This window comes from Lacerta agilis, chromosome 4, assembly GCF_009819535.1.
Source record: "Lacerta agilis isolate rLacAgi1 chromosome 4, rLacAgi1.pri, whole genome shotgun sequence".
In the NCBI taxonomy this organism is placed as follows: Eukaryota; Metazoa; Chordata; class Lepidosauria; order Squamata; family Lacertidae; genus Lacerta; species Lacerta agilis.
Genome location: NC_046315.1, coordinates 49,281,228 through 49,302,582, shown reverse-complemented (window position 1 = coordinate 49,302,582; position 21,355 = coordinate 49,281,228). Strand labels below are relative to the sequence as shown.

The 21,355-nt window shown below is 39.9% G+C and overlaps 1 protein-coding gene across 1 annotated transcript in view; it reads left to right on the top strand.

Moving 5' to 3' along the window:
• Nucleotides 1-21,355, top strand: part of GRIK1 (glutamate ionotropic receptor kainate type subunit 1) — a 166,379-nt gene that overhangs the window by 68,596 nt on the left and 76,428 nt on the right. Inside the window, 1 exon segment of the mRNA XM_033146899.1 lies at nt 17,987-18,154. Within this exon segment, the coding sequence (XP_033002790.1) occupies nt 17,987-18,154 (168 nt within the window).

The following is a 21,355-nucleotide window of genomic DNA, read 5'->3' as shown; positions in this document are numbered from 1 at the left end:
AGAACTTCTTTTTCTTGGATTCTTGCTTAGGTTCGGGTCTCAACTTTTTGTCATGTTACAAGAGCTTTTAAATTGGGTTGGCTTTTGGAAACCAACAAGGTGAAAATAGTAACTTTTGTGCAGGCACCCCCAAACTTGGCCCTCCAGATGTTTTGGGGCTACAATTCCCATCATCCCTGACCACTGGTCCTGTTAGCTAGGGATAATGGGAGTTGTAGTCCCAAAACATCTGGAGGGCCAAGTTTGGGGATGCCTGCTTTTGTGGTTGCTGAAAGGTTGGGGATTGTGTCAACCTCAGTAGTTGGGGGAACCTGCACCGTATTAATGGGGGGTGGGGGAAGCCAGTAGGAGCTGGGAATACACAATGCAAATTGTTTTCAAGGGTAGTGATCATTTGTACAGGTCCTACCATGTATGTACCTGTATACATCTCCATTTACATTTCTACTGAACAGGCACAATCCTGTCCCCAACCCATCAAAGCATCCAATAAATGCAATTTGAAGGTGTAATGGGGCTCTAAGACTGCAGTCCTACTACAGCATAACCCCCACTGAACAAAATGATGAGCAAACATGCATAGACTGGCATTCCATGTGTTTCAAATTGTACAAGTGACTCCTATATAAACAGTACTTCTTGTAGATGTTTGACAGCTGCCCAATAAAATACAGACAATACAAATCCACAGTGACTTAGCAAGCCAAAGGCAGGAGAAGCCACTCATTGCAAAATGTGTGTGCTCCATGGGACTATCATAAAAGTTTTCATTGAAGTTGGTCAAGTTGTTCAGAGCTTGTGGATGGAGTGAAATCATAGCCCTGGAATGGCTTGTGAACCATACTTTATGCCTTATAATCTTCATAAGCTACTACATTTATTTCCTTGTGGTAGATAGAGTAGTTTTATATTTAAATTAAGCTTCTACCAATGCATTGCATCTACATAGCTACAGACAATAAAGGTAAAGGTAAAGGGACCCCTGACCATTAGGGGATTCGAACCGCCAACCTTCCAATCGGCAAGCCCTAGGCTCAGTGGTTTAGACAATAGTTATTGTTAATAATAGTTACTGTTAATTCTGGTGTTTATGTTTATACAGTGGTACCTCGGTTCTTGAACGGAATCCGTTCTGGAAGCCCATTCAGCTTCTGAAACGTTCAAAAACTGAGGCGCGGCTTACCATTGGTTGCAAGAGCTTCTTGCACTCGGTGGAAGCTACGTCACACGTTCAGGTTCTGAAAAATGTCCGAAAATGGAAGCATTTACTTCTGGGTTTTTGACATTTGAGAACTGAAACGTACGACAACGGAGGCATTCGAGAACCGAGGTACCACAGTAACTGCTTTTTTTGCTTTTGTCTCTCAAATACAATTGGATGATGTGTTGCTGGAGTTTGATAATTACATCCAACTTCTCTTTGTGAGCTCAAAAATATAGGAGAACAAATGGTCCTTGGTTGAAAAATTCATATTCTTTTTCTATTAATACAGATTTCTGGCGCAGATATTACACATTTGATGGAAAGTAAGGCATGCACATGCCGAATCCAGGTTCATTAGGTTGCACATTGCCTAGTCCACAAACCAGCTAGACAGGATTTAGATGTAATTCAATTTAATACTATTGGAGACCAATTAGAACTCTACCAGCTGAAACAACAGGCCTTTGCTTTTAACAGGTACATTGGCTTATATACCTAATTAAAGATAGAGCAGGAGATGGTCCCTGTACTGGGATGGTTGCAAGGCCCAAGAAGACTCTAGCAAATTATACCTTTGCCATAACGGATTTAATATTTTCAATAGGTTTAGCAAAGACTGCATAGATGGTTTCTATTTGGAGCAACGACCTGACACTTACAGTTCTTTGGTGTCATGTGGGTTATGAATGTCTTTCCTCCAGGTTGCATTTTCATTTTTCGTTCTTGAACATGCACATAAAAAGGGGGGGGAGGGAGGAATCATACCCCTTAGGTAGAGTCTTTGTTGCTAAAATGTTATTTGTTCTCCAACTTGGTATGACAAGTCACCTGTTGAATATTGCCCCTTATATCACTGATGAGGACTGACGCAGTTCACCCGTCTTCATGTCTGTGAAATTACAGTGTGGTTGTTCACAGTTCTTTTAAAACTGAGTGCTTCTCTACTTTAATCATACCCAAGTGGTCAGTAGTCCTTTAAAAGAAATTAAAAGGTGCCTAGTTACTTCATTCCGCACAGCACTGTTCTGCTGTTTATATAGCATTTTAAGAGATCAAAATGGCTTCCCACCATCCCTTTCTCTGGCAGTACAGCCATTCCCACTGCATTACATTTGGAGATTAGGGCTACAATAGCAGCACATTCCTTAAAATGGGCCAGGTGAGAAAGAAATTTTTCACGCATGCCAGAATGGCTGATGGTTTGGAAGTTTGATTATCTTTCCCTGTAGCTACAGCATATCAAACTGCTTGAGTCATCCAGATTTCTCTTGCTAAAATCTTGGATGGGGCAACCGCTCATCTCCAGTCTTGCTGTTAATTAGCATAAAGGAGGGAAAAATCAATTTCCCTACCAGCTGGGGTGAGTAGATCCCAGCAGGGGTCATGTCCTTTATGAAAATGCATAACACTAAGTGAAGCTAATGTTATGGCTTGCTTGCTTGACTTAACTTGTTAATTAGTTTCTGGGAAGTGCGGGTTCCTCCTTCCCTGTACTTCTTTGGGCTTAATGGTAGTTATTAGCTTAGAGTAAGTTTTTTAAAATTTATCTTTATGAAGAAATGAAGGTTACAAAGAGGATTTGACTTTTTAAAAAACAACCACGAATGCTGTTAAGTTACCTGTAAAATATGCTATCCAGTTGGAAGCAGGATTTAACAAAGTAGTAGCAGAGAAAGGAGGTTTAGCATAAATTTTGCAAATGAATCAATTTGTTTCTCTATCACACTAAAATATCTCACAGTAGTCACTGGGTCCTAACACTCATGCTTCTGGTGGCATTCACATTATTTTCATTTCCTGATTATTTTAATTGCAACCTTCTTTCTTTCCCCTGGTTTGCTGACCATTATCTCTACATCATTATATGCTATGAAGATATTTAATCTAACATACAACAACACTAGTTGCCCACCAAAGGCTATTTAAAGTTCTGACAAAATATAAAGTAAAAGTAAAATGCAGATGGTGGGGAGCAAAGAGAAGAATGAAATACATTACAACCACTTTAAAATGCCACTTTATTGTGGTGGTTCTCTGTTCTCATCAGCTGCACAGCTCTTAGAAGTACAGATGGGCTAATCAGTCCATTTCTGGTTCACGTCGCTTTCATGTGTGTTCACTTGGAAGTCTGTTCCATCCCATTTCCACATTAATCTTTTTTTTATTTATTAAAAAAATCTGCATGAAAAATTGTAATTAAAAGCACATTTCCATTTGTTAAGTTAGTTTTAAATATTTAAATACTTCTTTTCCCGGAACACGTGATGGTGAACAGCAATATGATCATAAAAATACAGCCCTATAGTATAACATTGTATACACTAAATATAATTCAGCCAAGGTAAAACCATTCCCAAAGTCGCATCAATAAAACAACAAAACAGCATATCCAACCCAGCCACCTCTTGCACGAGGGGAGAGAAACAGGTGGTGTGTGTGTGTGTGTCTGTACATCTTAAAAGTTAAGGACCGCTGCTGAGAAGGCCCTGTCCTTAGTGTCCACTAGTTTAACTGATCTTAAAATTGGGCCAGTCTTAAAACATGGGCAGGTTCATATGGATGCAGGCAAGTAACCTGGCTGCAAACCATTTGGGCTTTAAAGGTCTAAACCAGCATTTAAAATGAGTCTGGAAATCCACTAGCAACAAGTGTAACACTCTAGTTTGGCTTAGGGTATACCAGCTGGTGTACCAATCTAAGGCTGCAAACCCCTACCCCCCACTTAGCTTCGGAATAAACCCTGTTGAATATATGTTCTGAGTAGACGTGTAGATTGAAGCCCAAACTGGTAAAAGGCACAACTTCTGGCCTTCTATTAAAACGCATGTACGGTAAAACAAATAAGACTTTGTTGTTGTTGTTTTTTAAAAAAGCAGAGAACTGCATTAGATCACTCAGGAAGTAATTGAAATGCCTGAATAGGGCTATGGTCTTATTTAAAATAATAATATATATCCTGTTTCACACAGGAAGTATTTTTCATTAGCTGGCAATGAAGTGTAGGCTTTTGGGGAAAAAACATTCCCCCCTTTAAAAAGAAAAAAGATTAAAAAGCAACTGTCATAAAACAATGCTGCCATTTTAACTAGCAAATAAGCTTGGTCTCTTGAGTTAGGAGTGGGTGCAGACAATGCAGCATCTTGGAATTTTAGTATTCACTAATGATGGCATGAATAGAGCATTTCTCAATTCAAACAGCCCTTGGTGGACTGAGAAGCAGTAATGTTCCAGATTGATAATTGCCAAGAAAGTTTCAAAACCCAGACCCCTTACTTTTAATGTCTATATGGCAGCCAAGAGACATAATTTAGAACACAGTCTTGTAAAGAAATTAAAAATGAGTGCAGTTCCACATGTATGTGCTGATGGAAAGTTTCCGATCGGAGTGCATCATGGGTAAAAATAGTAGTAATGCTACTACCGCCAATACAACTGCAGTTTTCCCAAAGGGGGTGATAAAGTGTAGAACAAACCTCTTCAGTGTAAAATGCTTAGATAGTTCTTGTTTCATGCACCCATTAGCGCTTTAGACTTGAACAGCCACATGACAGAAGACTGAAGAGTTGTAAAAGCACTGATCTGGCAGGAAGGGTCTACTGATTTAAGCCAAAAGCCTCAGGAGAGCCTTAAGGGGTCTTTGGATCCTAGCCAAGAGAACATCGCACAACGTAAGGCAAAGGTAGGGGCTTCCCTCTGTCAAATGCTGAAGTTTTGTTATACCAAAATGGAAAGTGTTTGGTGCTAATATTATCTGCAACCCGACCTTGTTGCTAGCCTGAAAAATCACAAGAAACTGTTTCAGCTTAAAAGCTCAGTATGGAAATATTTTTGTCTATAGCAGCATCACACATACTGTCATTTCTTCTTCTTCCCATGAATGGCTGTGTCTGCTTGTCACATAGCGACAGACTCGGTCAAGTGTAAATGATCCCTTATGCAAAAGCATCAGAGAACAGTTCTGCTTGGATGGCAACAACCGCCTGAACATATTCCAACACAATTCACCAGTGTCCTTTTATCAGATGCTCTCAATGATCTTTATAGCTTTTAATCTTTGCTTGGTCCTAACCAAGTGATATTTAATCTGTGCCTTACATCTTCTACATATTGAGCACTTGTCTGTATCCTACAATGACAACCACAGTAATTGTGTACCAACTGAGCATGGTCAAAGATATTGATTTGTGTGGTGTAGTGGTTAAGAGTGGTAGACTCGTAATCTGGGGAACCGGGGTTGTGTCTCCGCTCCTCCACATGCAGCTGCTGGGTGACCTTGGGCTAGTCACACTTCTTTGAAGTCTCTCAGCCCCACTCACCTCACAGAGTGTTTGTTGTGGGGGAGGAAGGGAAAGGAGAATGTTAGCCTCTTTGAGACTCCCTAGGGTAGTGAAAAGCAGGATATCAAATCCAAACTCTTCTTCTTCTTCTTCTTCTTCTTCTTCTTCTTCTTCATCATCATCATGAAATGAACATATTTGCTTTCTATAGACAGAACATAAGGTTATGTTTGAAACATTTTCAAACTGCTTCCTCCAGCTATGGCATTTACCATAAAAAATTAGGTAGGAATGATTTACTTAGGGAGCAATCCTAACCCCTAGTGGTGTGTGGGGCAGCACTGCCTACTGCTAGCTTCCTAGCTGACCCTTGGGATTCCCTTCCAACTCTACAATTCTATGATCATGCCACTGGTAAGTGGGCAGTAAGCTACTGCTGATGATCCTACTACCAGCAAGCCAGGAGAAAGGATGCTGGCAACTTTTGATAAAAAAAAACTCAGTGTATCTTCCAAGGAGACCAATCCTCTGGCCCCTCAGCTACGAGTCTGGACCTGGCATGGTGCAAATAAGGGGAAAAGCTTTGGATAGAACAGATAATTTGCTGCCCCGTGCTCCCCAGGCCCTCGTTAGAATGGCTCTGCATATATCATCCAAGTCCACTTAGCAATTGGATGCCTCCTAGCTATCCTCAGAGGAGAAGGAAAACATGTACTCATTTTGTATTGGTGCTAAATAATGATGTGCTACTAGGTGGCTGTGCTGAAGAAGCAAATAACTAAAACCTACCTCTCCCAACCTCCCCTCTTGTTGTATGATATACTTTAATGGATGACCAGTTAGTAAATAAGTTATTTATCTGATGTGATAACATTTCATTAGATCTCAGAATAAACTAATCTTCTCAGCTAGTGGTATTTCCACTTTCTTTCTTTTTTATTTTTTAACAGAAAATTTATTGGTTTTCCACATTAAACAAAACAAATACAACTAAAAGCAACATATAATGACAATCATTCAAAAAGAAAAAAACAAATACACAAACAACATCAACAAAATAAAAAGAAAAACAAATACAAACCTTACAAACCGGAACACACCAACCATTAATTATAATCTTGTTCCAAATCTTATTTGAGGGACTTCCCCCGTTCTCTCTCCTACGTTCAGTTCTAATTTACTTTAGTAACTTTTCTAGTTATTCTAACAATACATTCACCATCATTATTATTCTTTATCTTAACCTCATATCTCATTTAAGTTCTAAATCAAAATATAAATACCATATCATATTACAAATCTTAATTTCTTATAACCTTTTCTTTTCTTAGTTCCATAAAACTGCTGCTCTTATTGCTTCTAATTCAAACCTTATAAAGTCTTAAGCCAATACTATATCATAAAAAACCTAAGTATTTCTTCTCTACTCCAAATCCATTTTTACTCTCTGATGTCGGGGTACCGTGGCAAGCCTTCCTAATACTGATATACATTGTTTCACCCTACCCCCCTTCTTACCATTTTCTCTCCTCCCATCACAATCACCCACCAGGCTTCCCCACCACCTTTTCCCAAACCATTGTCCAGAATGTCATCTTTTCCTTGATGTCCAAAAACCAAAGCCATGTCCCAAAGTATCTTTGCTGATCTCTTCAAAGGAAGTAATACTTCACCACCAGGCATCTCCACTTCAATCTTCAAATCAAATTGCTGTTGTGATTTCCAAAATTGTTGTTCCAGTATTTCTGGGCTCCCACCCCAGAAAACCGTTATAACGTCACAAAAGTCATTCCTGGACCTCTCACATCTACAGGAATGTTCCTCCTCCCTTTGGAGTTGCGTCTTTTCTACTTCAAATGAATTCCCAGAACTTCGCTCTTTAGTTATTTCTTTAAGCTCTTTGAGTTCCTTGGCAAAGTCCTTAAAAGCAGTTCCAATCTCAGTGACATTCTGCTGCAAAAGTTCTAGTTTCAGAAGGATTTTCCTTTGTCCAAAAGTCATTACTGAATCTGGAGGCATCGTGGAAACGAAACCAAAAGGGGGCAGATGCAGGCAGGAAATAACAAGAATCAGTACTTTTCCATCTTCAAAAGCATTACAGCCGCCATTTCTCCCTGATCAGAGCGCAAAAATTTCTTCATTTTATAATCCACAATCACGTAGAAAAAATACTTCAAAATTCCCAGTTCTATCCCTAACAGGGGTTTCTTAATAAATCCACAAAGTCAACAAATACCTTGTATCAGCCGAAAGTAGCAACAGCCAGAGCCAATGTTACTGTTCTTTTGTCGCAAGGGAGAGAAGCAGACTTCCTTTTTAGAGCTTCTCCCCTAAAGCCAATCAAACTAATTTGTAGATCCAATTAAGCCCGCACTTGCAGTTTACGGGTTTCTTCTTAATTTAATCCAAATAAGGAAGAATGGGGCGCTTGCCCGCACTTGCAGTTTACGGGTTTCTTCTTAATTTAATCCAAATAAGGAAGAATGGGGCGCTTAAGTGCCAGCGGCGGCCGCTGCTTGGTTTTCCCGGTTGGGGACAACCTCCACAGCCCCGCGCCGTTACCCATTCACCCAAGCCTCCCTTTTACAAGGGAAGCCCGGGAATGGGGCGACGCAAAGGGGCCCGCCGGAGTGCCCAGACCACGGGACGTTCCTCCCGCGGCTTACCGGAGCCCGCAGTGCGGTTGCGGGTCTCCTGGCCCCCGGGAAAACCGGAGCTGTCTCGGAAAGAAGACAGCTCCCAGCTGCCGGCAATGGCGCCCTCGTCGGAAGTCCCAGTGGTATTTCCACTTTCATCCCCCCCCCTCTCTCTCACACACACAGACAGACAGAGAGAGAGAGAGAGAGAGAGAGAGAAGGTGGCGTGTACAGTTTCAGTGGTAATCGCACACTTTTGGAATCCTGTCCCTCTTCAAAGGAACACTGTCTGGGCTCCTCTCTTGTGGTCTTTCTCTAAATATATTTTATTATGCTAAGTCTTTTGACTGCTCTTATTGCCACCCTCCTACATATTGTTTCCAAAGGAAACACGAACCCTTGGTAGGTGCCTGGAATCTTGCACTGCTGTGGAAATTGGTGTGGCGTGTGGTTTTCAATCTGACGTTGCTTTTATTATGTTTGTTCAATACAATAAAAATATTAAATATTTAAAAGTTTTCATCGTAAGCCACCTTGTGAAAGTATGTCATGAAAGTCAGGGTAGAAATTTTTTACATTTAAACAAATGAATGTGTATATTAATTGGAAGATATTAAGCAGTGCAGTCATCGTGGTTCTTAATGTTCAATCCTAGATCCAACTGCATTGCATTTTTTTCTCCCTCTCCCCCCTGCATGAAGTAGAAAAGAGCACACACATTTCCCTCCTAATCTCAAAGCTGTTCCAAAGATCTAGGTAGATCACTCCCTGGAGTTGAGAAGAAAGGGAGCTTATTATTTCATTGATCAATGAAATGCCATTGCAGTTAACAGAATTAGTTCAGAAGAAAAAGGTAGCAGGAAGGGAACGAATCAGATATAACTCAAAAGACACTGTATTCTTATTTCTCTTTCTTTCTCTTTTATTTTGATTCCAAAAATCAAATTGTTCTTTTAAAGCTGTGCTATATGAAAAGGCTGTGATCTCAGCTAATCCGTGCTTTTCCAGGATAAGCTCAGATTTCTGCAGCTACAGTAAAAACCTTATGTTTGTAAGCGCCTTATAGATAACTAATGGGCACTCGAGCAGTGTAACTTTTGATGAGGAAGACATAATGTTTATTCTATGTACAGATAGCCCATATAACAAGAAAGAGGACTGGGTGGGGAGCAAGATCAAACCATTACATGTCTTAGTTCTAAAATATGCACTGAATGCACAAAAGGTAAATATTTTTTCCTGAGAATCTCTTTACTTCCCACCCCAAGGTGGTGGGCTATATTATTATGATTATAATTTATTTATTATTTTGTGGAACACTTTCTGCATTATAGCTTGCTACATGTGATTAACAAAGATGTGAGGCAAAAGTTATAATCTGACATATTGATCTCTATAATTTCATTTGATTAAAAATAACATTTTTTGTTATTTCACGCTGCTCAGGGTTTGCATCCATCTGTGTGCTCCTTCTCTTGGCTGTGGATAATTATCAAAAACATAGACCAACACTATTGAAGGAAGTTACTGCCAAGGTTGCTCTATTTCGATTCAGTCTCTAATCATCTGCGGCATGATATGGGCATGTTTATAATGTCAAAGCAAATTTGTAGGATCCTTGCTGAGGGTATTGCGGGAAATCAAAATTTTTATGTGACACACAGTAGTTGTGAAGGGAATTTCACACATTACTAGGCTTTGGGTGCCCTTTGACAGTGTAAACAAGGTTATGAAAGTGTCAAAACACTCTCTTCTCCTGCTCCTCCGTTTCTTACTCACATAATTCCTCTAATGTTGTTGTTGTTGTTGTTCAGTCGTTCAGTCGTGTCCGACTCTTCGTGACCCCATGGACCAGAGTACGCCAGGCACGCCTATCCTTCACTGCCTCTCGCAGTTTGGCCAAACTCATGTTAGTAGCTTCAAGAACACTGTCCAACCATCTCATCCTCTGTCGTCCCCTTCTCCTTGTGCCCTCCATCTTTCCCAACATCAGGGTCTTTTCTAGGGATTCTTCTCTTCTCATGAGGTGGCCAAAGTACTGGAGCCTCAACTTCAGGATCTGTCCTTCTAGTGAGTACTCAGGGCTGATTTCTTTGAGAATGGATAGGTTTGATCTTCTTGCAGTCCACGGGACTCTCAAGAGTCTCCTCCAGCACCATAATTCAAAAGCATCAATTCTACGGCGATCAGCCTTCTTTATGGTCCAGCTCTCACTTCCGTACATTACTACTGGGAAAACCATAGCTTTAACTATACGGACCTTTGTCGGCAAGGTGATGTCTTTGCTTTTTAAGATGCTGTCTAGGTTTGTCATTGCTTTTCTCCCAAGAAGCAGGCGTCTTCTGATTTCGTGACTGCTGTCACCATCTGCAGTGATCATGGAACCCAAGAAAGTGAAATCTCTCACTGCCTCCATTTCTTCCCCTTCTATTTGCCAGGAGGTGATGGGACCAGTGGCCATGATCTTAGTTTTTTTGATGTTGAGCTTCAGACCATATTTTGCGCTCTCTTCTTTCACCCTCATTAAAAGGTTCTTCAATTCTTCCTCACTTTCTGCCTCACTTTCCTCTAATAAGGATGGCCAAAAAAATATGTTTTGTTTTCCGAAGGAAGCCCAGAAAAGGGCTCCATAGAGGATTTATTCTGTTCAGAAAAGGTATCAGTTCCATCATTTCAGAGCTTCCTTCCTGTAAAGGAGCTCAGGTTGTGTCTGTATAATTTCCCCCATTTGCCTCCTGGACTTCAAGGCAGTAGTGGTGACAAACTCGCGGTTGTCATAGGAGGGCTCATTTAGCTGCGAAGAGACTTTTTTTGCCTTGGGACGAAGGATCTAGTCAGGAGGGAGAAATCAGAGGAGTAGATACCCAGGAAAAGGAGAGGCTGGCAAGAGAATATAAGACTCTCAGTTGCTCTTGGACTCTTGTTGGGATAACTGATCCTACTGCGCTTCTTGGCTCAGCTTCCTTCATTGTGCTGTTGCTCAGCTCCTGCCTCATCACTAGATGTTGGTCAGACAATACAATGAATAAATGCATGCCAGTTAACCATTACATTTCATACCCCTGCTTAACTGGTTATTCTGATACTTCGCCAGCACATAACTGGTGTTCATAGGCACATAACAATGTTTTTGCTTCTCAAGCAATCTTTTAACATGTTACAGACACGTGCCCACTGTGCAAAACTAAGTAAATCAGGTCAGTTGTTCTTTAAAAAGGGATTCATTATTGAGAAACTCAGGAGCATGAATTATGTCAATAGAGCCATAGGGAAATACTTTCAGGCTTCAACGCCTAATTGAAAAAGACTCTGTTGGGAACCAGGAACCTCCATATAATATACACAAAATTTGTTTTATCTATCCTGTCTATCTACATGCATATTTATACATTTTATTTCATATTTGTTATTAAGAAAGTTGCACTCAGAACAGCTCACAAAAGATAACTTTATATTTATGGTGAATCAGAAGGACTGATTGACTAACCATATAAACACCCTCACTTGTGAAGGGACACAGGATAACTGCCCTCTTCCCCACAGACAACCATATAGTTAGCTAGCCTGTGAAGCATCCCTCCAGGAATACATTCATCCACCCAGAGCATATCCATAAGAGGTAGCAATGTGGGTATCCACACTAAAAGTGTGAGGTAAGTTTTAATGGGTAGGAGGGGATATATTAATTGGGTAGGAGAAGATATATTAATTGCAATTTATCTCTCCAGGCACCCACATGTGTGGGTTGAACAGTTTGAAACAAAATTAAAAGCATAGGAATTAGGCTGTGAAACCTTGTTTTGAGCAATTCCAACTATGAAGTAAACTGGCTGCCCCCTTCCTGCCCTGCTTAAAAAAGAATCAGACAACAATTTGGAAAGTAAGTTTAGAAATAAGATTTACATCTTGGTTCACAGCAGTGGCAGCAGTAAAAACTATGTAGGCATAATATTGTGCCTAAAACTGGAGTAAGTGAAGGCATGTCTGCATCCAAAGCTGGTCAAAGGAAGAGAGAGAGGGAGTGGGGAGATATCACATCTGTGATATAGGAAGCATGATTCCTGGATGCCTTCTCTGGTGCCACTGATTTGAACACCCAAATCCATATTTTTAATTGATGTAGCCTAATTTGTTAGAAAGGTTTGCATATAGAACATCCTGTCTTAGCTCACCTTCAAGACTTTCTCAGCTCTGTGGTTCTGCTTCCTCAGGAGTTATGGCAGGAACACATAAGGTTGAAATATTAATTTGATCATGGGGTTAATGTTAATATGCTGTGACAATGTCTCCGGCTGTAATGTCCAAAGGTATTTCTGTACCTATGCAATTAATCTGACTGAAATGTAAATGGTTGCCGGAAATATCTAATAACCTTCCAGCCTCATTCTCATCTAAGAGTGTGAGAATATGGTGATTTTAATATCTGTGTGCTAGTTCTTTAAATGTCCTTAATTAATTCATAACTGCACAAACAGAAGTTTACTATACATAATTGTATAATAATTCCAGTGGGAAAGTCAATGGTGTTAGCTCAGAGAAGAGTCTATCCATACTTTGTCCCATAAGGTATTTAAAAGTGAGTTCCCTTCTGGTCTTCATTCTTGCTGCTGCATTTTATTTACTTTGTTTTTAGCTGCTTTTCGTTCATGCTTATTTCGTGTTTCTAAAAGTGCAGTGTATTTCAAGATACACTGTCAAACAAGTGATTATTTCACAATTATGCTTTAGTTATTTATAAAAATAATGAAATAACTCTCTTGTCCTGGTTTGAATCTATGTTGAAATAAAAACAGTAGTGTGGTACATAGTTTCCAATGGAAGCAAGGATGCCATTAAACCTGGGGTGGGAAATCTGTGCGCCTCCAGATTTTCCTGGACTACAACTCCCATCAGCCCCAGCCAGCATAACCAATGGTCAGGAATTATGGGAGCTGTAGTCTAGCAACACCCAGCAGGCCACAGGTTCCCAGTCCCTGCTTTAAACCATCAGCCCCAGCTACCTTGTACAATGGTCAGGAATAGTGAAGATGGCAGTCTAGCAATATCTGAAGGGTTGCACATTACCCACCCCTAATACAGCCCACTATTGTCTACACTGCCTTGCAACAGCCTTCAAAAGCGCCCGACAAAAGCTTTTTGCAGCCTTGCTAACTTTTAACTGGACTTTGTTTATGTTAGGTATAGAACTGTGAGCACTTACATGCAAAGTACAACACATTCGGTAAAATATCAGATCAGTTATTGTCTTTGTCTCAAAAACTGTTGCTACTTGGTATATGTATGTTCTCTAGTGTGACTTATTTACTAGACACTTACTGTAGACAGATCAAGGTCAGAGCATACACCAGATGTATGACATGACTACATTTTGAAATAATGATTTTAGTAACTACATCTTACTCCAGTCACCTGAAACACCATCATATATTAGTTCACTCTTTAATACTTTTACACATGTGCAATCAGATGTCAACAGTAGTAAGGAAAGATTCAGAGAAAGAGGACAATATCTTACGCTAAAAATTCAAATGTATTATTATTCCTTATTCTGTATATATGCTCATTCACCCTCCCATTTGTCCCATGAATCCTAGGCACGGCTCCAAGAGGTTTGTCTTTTATCTTGCCTCTTTCTCCGAAAACCTGCTGTTTATTGCTGAAACAAAACAAATGTCAATTGGGTTTTCGGCGGATTGACGTTTGTTCTGATTCAGCAATAAACAGCAGGTTTTGTCAGGAAAAATGGTGGGACTAAAGAAAAATGTTTTGGAGCCATGCCTAGAAATCATGGGACAAATGGAAGAAATCATGGGACAAATGGAAGTGTAGATTAGCCCTGTCATACTTCCTAGCTCCTGCAAACCTAGCAATTCGAAAGCACGTCAAAGTCAAGTAGATAAATAGGTACCGCTCTGGCGGGAAGGTAAAAGGCATTTCCGTGTGCTGCTCTGGTTTTGCCAGAAGCAGCTTAGTCATGCTGGCCACATGACCCGGGAAAACTGTCTGCGGACAAACATTGGCTCCCTTGGCTAGTAAAGTGAGATGAGCGCCACAACCCCAGAGTCGTTCGCGACTGGACTTAACTGTCAGGGGTCCTTTACCTTTAACCAGAACTGCATACAGCATACAACACTCAAAATGGATTCATAATCATGCCCATAATCATGTAGAATCAGGGCAGAATTAGAGGAAGATTTGGGAATATATCCATAGCACATGTCACTCCAAAGTGCTCATTTGCCATAGTATGTGTGGGAATGAGTATAGCTCAGTATGAGAATGCATTCTTTGCATGCAGAAGATCCCAGAGTCAACCCTTGGCATCTCCAGTTAAAAAGATCAGGTAACAGTTATGCAAAAGATCCTCGGCCTGACATCCTGCCAGTCAGTGAATAAAGCTGGGCAAGATGGACAACTAGTGTGAACTGGTATGAAGCAGCTTCCTACACTCCTGTTGTTCAATTTAAAACAGAGGCAAGGAATCTGTGGCCCTTCAGATGTTGTTGGACTCCATCAACACCAGCCATCCTGGCCATTGGTTGATGGTACTTTTAGTCCAGCAACATCTAAAGGTTCCCTTCCCCTGCTTAAAGGATTAAATATCACATTCTTCCCATGAATTTGTGAGAGTTTTGGGAAGAGTAAAGGACATGCTAGTGTCTTTAATCCCACAGGAATGCTCTAGCCAATCCATTTTGAAATAATCATTTGATTGCTTCAGGACGGAATTCTTGGCACGTTTACAAGAAAGTATGCATCATTCAGTTCAGTGAGACTCTTAAGTAAACATACATAGGATGTGGCCATTAATCTGAACGTTCCAGGCTTTTATTAGGCTGCAAAACCTGTAATAGAATGAACCTGTAATTTTACATCAAGCAAATGAATTGGGAAATTATAGGCTTTAAAGAATTTCTACTCAGATCTTCCTATGTATACTCACTATAACCTGCACATTTGTCCAAAGATCTGCACTGACTTCCATGCGCAGACTTTCCTAGCATTCTTAATGATTTATTTCATTATCTTTTTTATATTGAGTTTCTTCCTTGTAGCTCTTTCCAGGCAGTTAATTTCTAAGATACACTAATTATGTTTACCTATATACAACATCTGACATTTTATGGGTTCTCCATCAAGGCTGCCACTTTAATCTTCCATTTCACTGTCAGACTAGAGATTATGATTCACAAGCTTGTGAGGTACTGAGTAAATATTGAAACAGATGAATAATCTGTTACTTGCATATATGTCATGATTCCTTCTACAGGAAAGCTCATAAAGTGTATTCAGTGTTTTATTTTCAAAGATGAACCACTGGAGAACTAATAATCTCATAAATACTGGTAGTTGGCACATTTAGATTGTGCGGTGGGGTGGGGGTGGGGGTGGGGATGGGGAATCAATGCCAGAGCAAAAGCAGCAGAATCAGGGAAGTGGTTTAGCTTTATGGTGTTAAAGGGACTAAATATTGGCATGAACAAAGATGGCACAAGCTAAGTGTAAGTAATGACTGATCTTATAGCTGATGAACTTTCCAATCTGTAGTCTGGAGACTTCCTTTAGTTTCGTTAAATAATGAGGCTGTGTACACCCAGCAAATTAAAGTGGATCTGATGTACCCTGTATGTACACGTTCTTTTTGTGTCCAGACAATGTTGATCCATGGATAATGTGGTAATGGGGGGGATACAGTGTACACCCCAAATTACCCACCTGTGGAACTACTGAAGGGGCATCATGTGGATGTGTGTGTTTTTTTTTAAAAAAAAAAAACCATGTAGGCCCGTTCTCATGTAGCCACCCTCCAGACCTTTTGTAGAGGAGACACACGAAGAAGGGCCTGCATGATGATTGCAGGATTTGGGTAGATTCATATGGAGAGAGGAGATCAAGTTTCTGGGTTTGGAGGAGTATCAGGTGATTGGAAACTCACCGGGTCTTCATATCTTTTCCCAGCATATCCCCTTTTTGGTCCTACCACATCAGAGTTCAATACTGGGAGGGTAACAGCCACAGAGGTTGTTGTAAAAGTCAGAGGCGGGAGGGGAAATGACACTTGATCTCCCTTTCCAAAGTTGGAGCTCTCGCTCTCTCTATCCTCATATTGGGAGATCCAATGCACCCTTTGACCCTTGGTGTGCCCTCCCAAAGACTTTAGGATTGCAGGACTAATAAACTATACTGAATTAGAAACCTGGAGTTGATTAAGGAGCCTTATTTGATTGCAATCTCAACCACGCTAGGCTGCTGTGTCTCAAGGCTAATTGATTACTAGAAAGGAGAAGATGCAGGCCTGGCTCTTTCCTTTCCATGTGTCCAGGGTATCTAAGAGGATATCTACTGTCTTGTTCATAAATTACATGGAATGTCTCTTAGGCAGTCCTATATCACAAGCAAGGCGGTGACCCTTTTTTTTGTAACACCATTATTTATTATCAAGCTTGTGCAGGAAAATAACTGGCTGAACTGCAAGAAGTTTGCATTTATAGGAAAAGCAGGATTTTGCAGCTGCAAAAGGTGGGTGCCAACTCAGTGAATGAGGGGATGATGACAAATAGTAGCAATGAAAGTTATTTGGTTCGTGTTCAAACTGACAAAGGAACTGTCAGGTGTTTCTTGATGGCTGGAGGGAACTTATAGATATAAATCTTCCAGAGATTACAGGAGTCCTGATAAGAGAAAAATATGATGGACAGAGCTGACTGACATTAATTTCAGCATGTAGCTCAGTAGTTGGTACTATAATCCAAACGAAGTACTATTGGGGAATGCTAAGTAGAGTGAACCAAGGGTCCAGTGGACTGGTTGGTATTGCCATTATTCATTATCTAAAAGAATTATGGGATAAAGAATTGGGAGGCAGCTGTAATACAGAGGGATACATAATAAAATTGTTTAAGATGTGATCATCTATAAAATTACATGTTATTTAAATGGTAAACCTAATGTTACTTGTTTAAAAAGTGTACGACATTTCAATCTTATTTTCTTCTAAGAACTATTAACATTGTGACTGCTGAGTTAAAATGTAAAGCAGGTTGTAATTCTACTGTGTATTTCCATTTCCTGATTGTCAGATAATGACTATGCTACTCTATACCGGCGACATATAAAAATCAAAAGAGCCCTTGCAGCACATTAGCAGATTATATTTTGTTGACTGGGAAATATTAAGCAATATGTGAATTGTGAATTTCACATGGGGAAATAAGTGACTGCAAAACTCAAAGTATTCTCTAATGGATAGCAGTAAATGAGTAAATTATACATGCAAATCAAGGGCTTCAGTTAGATGTGGCTGCTTAAAGAACTTGCTTCAAAATATGCTGTTTATTATGCATTTCTCAAGCCCCACGTTTCCACAGAATTTGGCTATGAGACTGATATAATCTAAGGGGCATTATCTACAGTACATGTTCGCATACAGCTGGGGCATGAGAGATATTTATTTAAGTAATGGCAGGTGCCACTTACACCGGACCTCAAATTTTAAAAATATGTGTTATGTTATTATATATTGTACACTTACAATCTTTATGTTGTGATTTACTCCTTCATGCTGTTATCTCAATAGAGGCTAAAAGATAGAGGCCTGGTTCAGACATCACACTTACCATAGGCTACAGGCCACTCACTATCTTTGTTGCCCTTCTCTGGACACATGTAATCTGAACCTGAAAAACTGGTTCATCTAAACTCTGGTTTGTTTGAAACAAGTCAATTGCTCTCTCCACTGATTTTTTCTCTATTCCTTGTTCTGAAATGGACATTCCTTATTTTTATTTAGATTGGTGTTGTATGTAATGACATGCTAAGACAAGCTAAAACATGACTAAAGCTTATTTTTTGTCTCTTTATTTTCACAGGCGGGATATTTGAAACTGTGGAAAATGAACCTGTCAACGTGGAAGAGATAGCTTTCAAATTTGCAGTTACCAACATTAACAGAAACAGAACACTGATGCCTAATACCACATTAACCTATGACATCCAGAGAATTAACCTTTTTGATAGTTTTGAAGCTTCAAGACGAGGTAACTTTCTAAGTGACTCTCAAATGTTGTGCCCACATTGCCTCTAAAAGTTTTTGTATTTCCTTGTAGTCAGTTTATTGCAGCTAAATTTAGCTAATGAATGTCAAATACGTTGGGGTTTTTTCAGTATAATCTGTGACAACACACCCAGGCCAGCATATTTCTTCAACCACAATCTAGGCCTGTACTGCATAATTATCTGAAACAATCTAATTCTTTGTTTTGTATAAGATTTGAAATGGCTGTAATTGCTTGCGATATTGAAATATCTAGAGAGCCATGCTGAGCTGCTCTTCTTTGCTAATATTTAGCTCTGTGATAGTAATAGTATATGACAGAAAATCAAACATTTTCTCTCTTCCCTGCTTATAAATGAGCAGCCTTTCTACAGTATGGGACATGTAGTATTTCAGTATTTAATCTTCAAGCATTTGTAAAGGGTTGTGTGTATTGATGTGCACTACAGAGATACTATCAATATTTTGAGAGAGCAGACCAGTTACTATCCTTGCATTTGTTTTGCCTGTGTCTCTGAGTGTGAGTTTGTAAAATATTTTTAATTAAGCCGTGCCCATATAGGAGTATCGACAAAATGCCCCTGGACCACAGTCTACTTGAATCACAAAAGTCTACTTCAATCAGGTCAGCCTGTAATGGTATAACCTTGAAAGCAGAAAGCTTTTCTAAACAATAACCTTTTAAATTAAAAATTGATAGAGGAAAGCCCCACAGAATGTTAAAATGGAACATTCGTATCTGCATTTTTGAGCATTTATTTATTTATTGAAAATTTATTCTTCCAAGGTAATGTGCGTGGTAAAATAGGAATACAGTTGTCTGCCCCACTGAAACTTCTAAGGAACAATTAAAATAAAAAGTTATTTAAAACATGGTTAAGAAAATAGTAGTAAAAGATCCCTTAGCTGAATAAAATTCTGCCTAAAAGGTACCTTAATCAGGTTTATGAAAATATTACCGGAAATCACTGGATTTCAAGGTTGTAATAAGTTTATGTGAGTAGCAGCAGCATGGTAGATGGTTTCATAAACTTATTTGCTAGTAAACCTATTTGATTCTCAGAAACCGAAGTCCGTTATGTAGTGAATACATTTTCAAAGTGCATTCTGAATGCTTTCTTAGTAATTCATGACTCTCATGCCACATGTGGTTCCATCAGAAAATGTACAGGTCTTTATTTCAAAGGACCATGAGATAAATTACCATTTATATGATATATGTCAAGAAGGCCTCTAAGAGGTGAATGACTAGTTGTGCCTAAGAAAAATCAACAGTCCCAAGTGGGCTTTTTGATGAGGCAAGACTTCTGGTCTGCATGTAGATTAGATGGTGTCAGACATGCCTTGTTTCTTCAGAGAAAGATAAATGGATTAAATGCTTGTTTGTCTAGGATCCTGAGGAACAATTTAATAAATTGCTTAAAAAATTCTAATCCCTGTGGAATAAAGTATGAATACTTCATGATCAGTTACAGGTGGGTAGCCGTGTTAGTCTGCCGTAGTCGAAACAAAATAAAAACAAAATAAAAAATAAAATAAAAATTCTTTCCAGTAGAACCTTAGAGACCAACTACCGGTAAGTTTGTTCTTGGTATGAGCTTTCGTGATCATGATCAGAGTCGTATCCCACATCCCTTGTTACCTTGTCTCTCCTCTTCCACCTGCCTGTACCTGCTCTAAATTTAGTGTGCTCTTCTTGTGGGGACCTCACTTTTGCAAATTATATTGTGGAAGGGAGCATATGTAAACCAAGGCCACTAAACAAATAACAACAACAACAACAACTATGATAAAAGTTAGAAACATAACATACCGGTAATCGGGCTAAGGTCATACCATCAATTTCTCTGACAACCTTTCCATAGTAGATGATTGTTGTTGTTGTCGTTTAGTCGTGTCCGACTCTTCGTGACCCCATGGACCAGAGCACGCCAGGCACTCCTGTCTTCCACTGCCTCCCACAGTTTGGTCAGACTCATGTTAGTAGCTTCGAGAACACTGTCCAACCATCTCGTCCTCTGTCGTCCCCTTCTCCTTGTGCCCTCCATCTTTCCCAACATCAGGGTCTTTTCCAGGGAGTCTTCTCTTCTCATGAGATGGCCAAAGTATTGGAGCCTCAGCTTCAGGATCTGTGCTTCCAATGAGCACTCAGGGCTGATTTCCTTCAGTATGGATAGGTTTGATAGTAGATGATAATCAACCCTAAATAAAAAAATTCCTTCCAGTAGCACCTTAGAGACCAACTAAGTTTGTTATTGGTATGAGCTTTCGTGTGCATGCACACTTCTTCAGACGCATGCACACAAAAGCTCATACCAATAACAAACTAAGTTGGTCTCCAAGGTGCTACTGGAAGGAATTTTTTTATTTTGTTTCGACTACGGCAGACCAACACGGCTACCTACCTGTAACGATAAGCAATCCTGTTTGCTTTCACTTCTTAGTTAGATTCTCATTGTTGGCCAGTTGCCTGAGCTGATAAAATCCATATTACTACATTGGCAAGCTGAGAATATGGGTTAACTTGATGCAAGTAGATGAAGGGCATATCCAGGTTGAAATGCAGTCATTGTTTACTGTCTTTCAAGTCACTTCAGGTAGCTTTATATAGATATGTGATAGTTGTGATTAGAGTTGCAGTTGAGTGCATGGTGACACACACATGCACACAGTCTTTTACTAGATGCTACGTAGAGCCAGCCCAAGACTTTTTTCTGTCTCAAACAAAACCACAAATGGAGCTACCCCAGGCAGAGTCAAGATGTGTAGTCCCGAAGGCTGACCAAGTTATTTTGGCACCTGATGAAAAAAAATCCCAAAGTACTTCTCCTTTAGCTAAGCATACAACAATAAAGCATGACATCCCAAATCAAATGCCTCTTCCAATTTCTAATGGCAAGGCTGGCCATGCAAAGTTCTTCACTGTTTGGCTGTGGAACCATTCAGAACATCTGCTTTGGTCCCAGTCTCAAAGCCAGAACAGGCTCATAGCTTTCAGAAATGGACACTTTGGGGATGGTTTCATTTTCATTGGCCAGATGGCTCTTAAGTGCTTCTTCTGACTACCTTTAAAATAAAGCAGTGGGCAAACTGCACCTTTCCACCCACATGTAGCCCTCAGTCTAATTTCAAAAGCAGTACTTAATGTAATCCAGTGGTGTCCAAACTTTTTACAAAGAGGGTC